Here is a 7,176-nt window from a genome sequence, read left to right as displayed (position 1 = left end):
CCAAAAACCAAGAGAGAAACGCAAAAGTCAGTCGAGAAAAAAATGTGATTGAGCATAAAAGCTGATTTTGTGAAAGTGGGTTTCTGGTGGTGGTCTGCGAGGGGGCTCTAATCCGAATTAGAATAATTTTGTTCATCTACATCCTTGTCAAGCTCCTCAGTATGCCTTCACCCATATACGGCAAAAAGGAAACTGTGCCATCGCAGCCACCTCCAGGGCCGGACTGAGCAAGTCTGGCGCCCTGGAAGTAATTTTTAATCACTAATCCTCCGAGCCTCTCCAAGAAAAACCATCGACCACAAAAATCTTCGGCCCAGCTTCGCGCCCCCAAAGGCTGGTACTGGTTACCACTAATAAACGAAGCTGGGACAGATGGGATTCTCATTCTGTTACTTTTTGTTAAATACCTTGGTGATTTTCACTTAATATTATAACAATTTGTCCAATTTAATTGTAAGCTTGCAGATTATATTGAGCATTTCTCATGAAAATTGAAACCATATAATGCTTTTAAACAAGTTAAATTTATTTTTGAACTGGTACTTATAAAAAAATACAATTTTCGCAAATTATTATGTTTCCTCCACTAAAATAATAACAAAAACTAGCCAAAAAAGCAATACTTTTTAGATCACATTACCAAACATAAATTCAATATTAAAAAAAAAATAAATACTTATCACATTTAAGCAAAATTAAACATCAAACTGATTCAAAACCAGGGAAGCTTGCATTGCAAATCCAAGAGATTTCCACAATTTCCTCCACAATGGATGTTTGACGTGGTGACGAGCACCTTAAGCAGACTTAACGGTGGTAGTCTGCTTAGCTTCAGCTGAGTCCTCAGGAACAGGGGCCACAGTAGGAATCTCTGGGTATTCCAATTTAGCTCCTTCTTCGCACTTGAAGCTTGGGCAGCAAAGCGGGAATGGGGCAGTTTTGTTGGTCTTCTCTATACAAGGAAAAAAAGATCATTAATATTTTTAATTAATAATTGAAAATTAGTGAAAGTACCTTCATCAAGTTTGCATTTGTCGTTGGCCAGAGGTAAAGGACCACAGTCTTCCACCAACTCCAAAAGCCTTGGCGGCTGGTCTTCGGAGACCACGCAAGTGGAACGGCCACAGAAGGGGTACAAATCCCACGATTTGCCTGGTTCAATGGTGGCACATTTGGTAGAGGCGAAGCACATGCCGGGGAAATCTAAAAATGGTAACAAAATTAGTTTTAGTGATGGTCCTAACCGGGAAGTGGTGAATAAAATGTCCATTCATGCGTTAATCGAGTTTTAATTGTCCAGGACTGTCCGGTTGGAAAATTAGGTTTTGTCTACAATGGCTGGCCGTGAGAGCCGACAGTTCATTACTCTTTCCTTGAAAATTGAAATTGGAAGGTATTCTACGGTTTTAAGAAAACAGGCCCACACAGAACATTATATTCTACCGGACATATGTGCGTTTCCCATATTTTGTCACTTAAAACGCCTAATTCTAAACACAGGCAGTTATACCGAATTATCTGACCTTAACGAGAGAATTAGAGGAAGTACGCTCCGTAATCGCCTAAAACCGTCAGTTTCTACACCATGTGAATCATTTTAAAAAAATTTATTTTTGCAGTTAGTTATAATGGACAATTGTGCAATGAGGAAACAATAATGCGTACAATGTGTGATATGTTAAAACTGTTTTTACGCTAAAATCGAAGGAGAACGGCAGGGCGAGGTTGGTCGAGCTTGTGCAAGAACAGTCTGCATTCGGTTGCGAAAACGAGGTTATTTGGTCGAAGAAATTTTGCTTTCGGTTTAGGTCTTCAGCCCATGACTCACGAAGATTAAACTTATTTTTCGGTATTAAATCTGTTGGTACACAGTGATCAAATTTCGATGTCTCTAGCAAATCGCTGTAACTCCCAGCGATTGACTTTGCGACCCGGACGCACCGGTCCATCCCAAAAGTTGGGCCCCCGGGCCGTAGGGCTCGCAAAATTTCTCGTTCCTTACCTTATGTGATTCGCCAATATCAAAAAAGAGCGCTAGCATTTTGTTGCTATTTCATACTAAATGGAGAGCTATTTCTCTCCATGTCGCCTTGATGTAAACATATTGATTCCCCAGCATTTTCTCTGTTATCGGTAATTTTCTCTATCTTTTCCATTAGAAGAGATGTCAAATATATTGTTACGAAGATCTTGGCGAGATCGCTTTTTCCCTCTTCGGAATGCAAAGTCTAGTTATGAACACCTTTGTCGAGGACGGGAGCACCGTACCTAGTCCTTCCTTAAGGGAGCGTTGAATTCAGTCCTTCCTTCATCTTTCCAAAGATTCTGAATTCATCTATTTATTGAATTGATTGGTCCCATTTCTTGAGCCAACATCCGTTTAATAGACACGAACTCTACTGCTTATCTTTGGGGGTTACTTTCTGCTTAATGGTTTTAAAAAATCGCAAGATTTATATGCCTTCGTGGACTTACTTGACATAAAAATACCATATATATATATATACACTTTATTAATTTTTCCTCCAGTACTCCAGTACCTAAGTCTGGTTAAAAAAAATATATAAAAAGGGACCCAAGTTAGTCCTTTTAAGGTGCGCAACCTGGAAATTACCTCCATGGTGACTATTTAGTACTGACGAAATAATTTACAATTTTCTCTTCGTACAGGTGAACCATGTGAAATATCAGAGACTTGTAGAGATTTGGCGATTAGACATTATGTCTAAAAACGCAAAACAGGGGACCTTAAAATAGCTCAAAATTATCAAAAACTCTTGAGAACAGAGAGAGAGTGACTTCATTAGGGACCTATCTGCTTAAGGTGTCTGCAGAGCTACTTTGGAGTAATATATTAACATGAATTTCTGTTTATTTATGATTTTTGTTCAATTTTCTGCGCATTCTTTGTTGGTGTGAGGATATTCCCAGAAACACTCGACCTGATATAAAGATAGTGATTTTTTGCTCAAAATTTGCCTAAATTACAAAATTTAACTTTAAAAACATCACGTTTAAAATTCATTTCTGTTTGTTTTGAAGCCGTATTGAGTGAACAGTTTTAAAGATTTTGTGAACATTAAAAAAATTGCTCATTGATGCGTCATTCGATACTTTTATTTAAAAGGTCTCAGTTCATCCAACATCAAAGCGGAGATCATTTTTACTGTATTATATTTCCATATAAGAAAAACTTACAAATTTATTGCATCATTTGAGCGAAAAAATTAGGAAAAGTGACCGCGTTTGGCAAAAAAGAAAGTCTTGTTTGATCAAGACAACGCACCAGTCCACACTTCCGTAGTCACGATAGCGATAATCAATCAACTTGGTTTCGAACTTATTCCTTAGCCACCCTATCCGCCAGATTTAGCTTCCTCAGATTATTTTCTAATATCACATTTGCAAAAATGGCTCGGTGTAAAGAGATTTGCCAATAATGAAGAAGTGAAGTCCGAGTTGATGTATATTTTGAAACATTCGAAGCCTCTTGCTATAACCAGGGTATAGAAGGGAAAAGTGTGTCAATCTCAAAGAAGACTATGTTGAGAAATACTGTATTGCTTTCCGAATTTTTTTCTTTTCATGTTATGTCGGGTACTTCTGGGACTATCCTCGTATATCTGGGTAGGTACCAAATCCTCAGGTGTTTTTTTTTTACGCAAAAGTAAAAATGCAATACAATCACGTGCATATCAGCTATACACTTTCCACTTGAGTAATGACACTCCTGTATTGCATTAAAGAGATTCTACACAATACCTGCCTAATTATAACGTTTAAAATGGTGATTTGCCCACACACACACATTTACCACATTACCACATCGATTGAAAGCAAAAGCGAACCAATGAAACCCAATTATCTGGATTTAATATTAATTTTTTTTATCAGCGGAACCTTCACGGTGCGTTTCGAGTTGTTTGTGAACCTTTTAATCTAATAGTCCAACAAAGCAACAATAATGAAGCTGGTGGATTTATTTCATTGTGCTAATCTGAGCTTTCACCAAGGAGACTTTTACCATAAAATCAGGAATTTGCTAACTTAATGGGGCACTTAACGCTTACGTAAGTGGAAGGTTTGTAGGAAAATTGTTAAACAAAGTAGTAAACACATTAATGTCCGGTACCACCAGAACACCACGTTTTACAGTTTTTTAGAAAATTTTGGACATTCACGAGGGGTACCAAATATGTGTTTCCACTTTCATGCAATTAAGCGCCTCACTGCGCAATAAGTCACTTTCTAATGTTCATCAGCATTTACGATTCTACTGTCTTCAGCACTTTCTAAAGAGTGGCACTTTCATCAGTAACCTGCGGTTTATGTAACGGTTTGACGGTCCCCTTTCAGCCGTAAAAAGATAAGTAAGCACTTATTACTTTTAATAGGATTTTGGTTTGGGTCAAGAGAAGTCTACTCATGGGGAACCACAACCGTGTCAAAATACAAATGGCAAGGTCATGGCCAGCAAACTATGCAATTTGTTCCAGATAAGTTAAGATTTTACCTTATTAATTGTCACCATGAAAAATCCAATTGAAGTCATCGATATTGATTGATATTCGAATGCGTAACGTTGCTCTCAATTTGGTGCGTGTCTTAATGTTGCATATTATTGTTGATAGTTAATTTATTGCAGACATGTTACTAATCCTACGGTTAACCTTGAAGACAATGCATTTATTATTATCATTACGTTTAAGCTGCCGTTTATATGTATGGCTTGGGTTGGTTGCAATGAGCTGACTGGTCTGTTATTTGTGCTTAGTAATATTGAAATGAAGCAAGTGAGCAAAATTGTAAACTAAAACGGGGCGAATGAGTGATTTCTAGTGTTATAGCACCGTTTTAAAATTAAATTCCAGGTCCCCTTATGCTGGTCCTAATCTCACTATCTTACGGCCATTTTTATCAATTTCTTTAATTCAAGCCAGGATAGCGCTGATTGCGCACAATTACCCAGAAACTCAATATAAACCGTTAAAACGTTGATAAACGATTAATAGACATCTGATCCTCCGTGTGTAATTAATTACACACGTTAAGTTTTAATATCCTAGAAAGACGTAGAAAATTACATAATGGCTCCATCTCATTGAACGCGATGTTCGTTACAAACTCTCATAATTAATTGGTCTTATGAAGATAGTGGCGATTTCTCTAGGTCATTCAACAAGAAATTCCTTTATTGATTAGTGCTCATAGTATTCTAGCAGTTTGTCACAAATCCATCAATTTATTTATGTCCTTTATCATTGTAACACCATTTTTTTGCACCTTACGCCTACACATAGAATTTTTCAAACTTGGAGATGAAGCGGGGTTTAAAATAATAAATGATACCTGAATAAGGGCGACATTAAGATCACGTGTGCAGTTTTGGCCTTTCTAAGGTCCAAGGAAAAATGAACCTGTTGGATCTGGAAGAACTTCAAAGAAAGCTTTGAAAGAATGGTAAGAGAGTGTCGTTTTCAGGCGAAAAAATAAGAGAAAAATAGTTAGAAAAATTATTTAAAATTTATTTGATGTTCATTGTGCCAACGCAAAAATTACGGAAAAGAAAAATGTATTGAGTTAATTTCAAAGATTAGGTAGTAACTAGAAGAATTATTCAATATCTCTTTTTTTTTTATTTACTTTCAGTTCAGAGAAAAAAGGAGCTTACTATAAGAAAGTGAAAAAATACAATAAAATTTTCAAAAAATATAATTTTTTTTTAATTTGATCAACGAACCTCTCAAGACATCAGCAGGAATCAATCTCTTGAAAGTCTTTGGTCTTTCGCCATCAGCTTTAGCCTCCTCCTTTTTCTCCTCAGCACTCTGCACGGCGACGACGGCCAAAAGCGCGAATATGACGAAAGCTTTCATTTTTCTTGAGGCCACCAAAGAAAAAATCTTCCACAACAAAAAAAACCAACAGGAACCACTTCTGCTGCCGCCAACCTTTTTGGTACACCAACTGAACCCTGGGCCGGGCCCCCCAGCTTTTTATAGCTTCCGCTCGTGGGCGGGAGCGAGAGAGAACGGCAGCAGGATGGGTGAGAGCAAGATGGAAGCGGCCGGCCGGTTTTGGGTGCAAAATGTGACCAAATGTGTGAAAAGGTTCTTGATGGTGGCTGGGAAGTCCAAGGGCAGAGATCTGGGTATTATTTCTTTGTTGCGCGATTTAGCTAAATGTGAAAAGAAGGATTTATGAGATTGTCCAAAATTAAGAGCCAGATATTAATGGTTGTTTGCATTAATCTGCATTTATATATATTCAAAATTAACAAATTCTTGAATGACAAAAATATGGAAATTTTTTTACTTCGGTGTGTCTGAACTTACAGCATTAATATCCTAAGCATTAATGGTACTTTGTCGAAACGGTTGCTAATGTTACGTTAAGTTTATGGAAATTTTGAATTCAAAGGGGAAGGGAGAGCCGAAGATTGGAAAAGAACTCGCGTTAACGGAAAGTTGGGAAATGATTAGGCTAAAAAAGAACCAAGAATTTTAGGGCCAATTTCGGAAGCCGCCGGCAATGACTTGAGCCAATTCTTTATGGTCTTCTTCAGCTCTGTTGAGGAAAAAAAATTGAGGCAGGATTGATAACTAAAGCATTTTACTTCTTGTCGCTCAAGTCCTCCCACCCACCACTTTCTCAACACAGATTAATTCAAATGATCAAAACTCAGAATACAGGAGTCTAGTTAACGCCATCCTAAAGATAATCTAGTTTGCAATTTTATTCGTTGATGTTATGCTCTCTATAATGGATTCTCAATAAGGACCACCATTGAGTGCAACAACTCAATACTTAGTATGTATTATGTAAACTCCCAGTCGGTTACGGAGACGGAAACTTCTCGGAACTTTGTGTTGCTTTCTGTTCCCCATATAGGAGAAACTTTTATCAACTAATCAACTTTTTGTATCCTCCGAATTAACATGGAAACTTGGTAGGGCTTTTTTGCGTAGAACGCTATGACATACCATGAAGTAATCTATCGTCATGAGGTTCCGAAGATTGGTGCCTTAGGACACCGAACTATGGGTCTACCACTAATTCGTCAAAACGTTTAATTTTTGCTGTTTTTTACAGACCCTACGATTCGGTAGTGTAACTTACTTCTCTTCGCTATCATTAGGCAATATTAATAAACACCTAAATTATCTCTCCAATTGT

General features: G+C 37.4%; 1 protein-coding gene across 1 annotated transcript; it reads right to left on the bottom strand.

The window, feature by feature from the left end:
* Positions 1-505: 505 nt before the first annotated feature.
* Positions 506-5,981, bottom strand: LOC136342725 (uncharacterized). Its single transcript, XM_066288818.1, has 3 exons — positions 5,741-5,981; positions 1,015-1,203; positions 506-952 (listed from the first exon to the last, which is right to left on the bottom strand). Exons 1-3 carry the CDS (start codon positions 5,874-5,876, stop codon positions 798-800), a joined length of 480 nt encoding a protein of 159 aa, XP_066144915.1. The 5' UTR covers positions 5,877-5,981; the 3' UTR covers positions 506-797.
* Positions 5,982-7,176: the final 1,195 nt, after the last annotated feature.

This window comes from Euwallacea fornicatus, chromosome 12 (genome assembly GCF_040115645.1).
Source record: "Euwallacea fornicatus isolate EFF26 chromosome 12, ASM4011564v1, whole genome shotgun sequence".
NCBI classification, from domain to species: Eukaryota; Metazoa; Arthropoda; class Insecta; order Coleoptera; family Curculionidae; genus Euwallacea; species Euwallacea fornicatus.
Note: the sequence above shows the minus strand (reverse complement) of the source record. Positions and strands in the feature narration are given on the sequence as shown.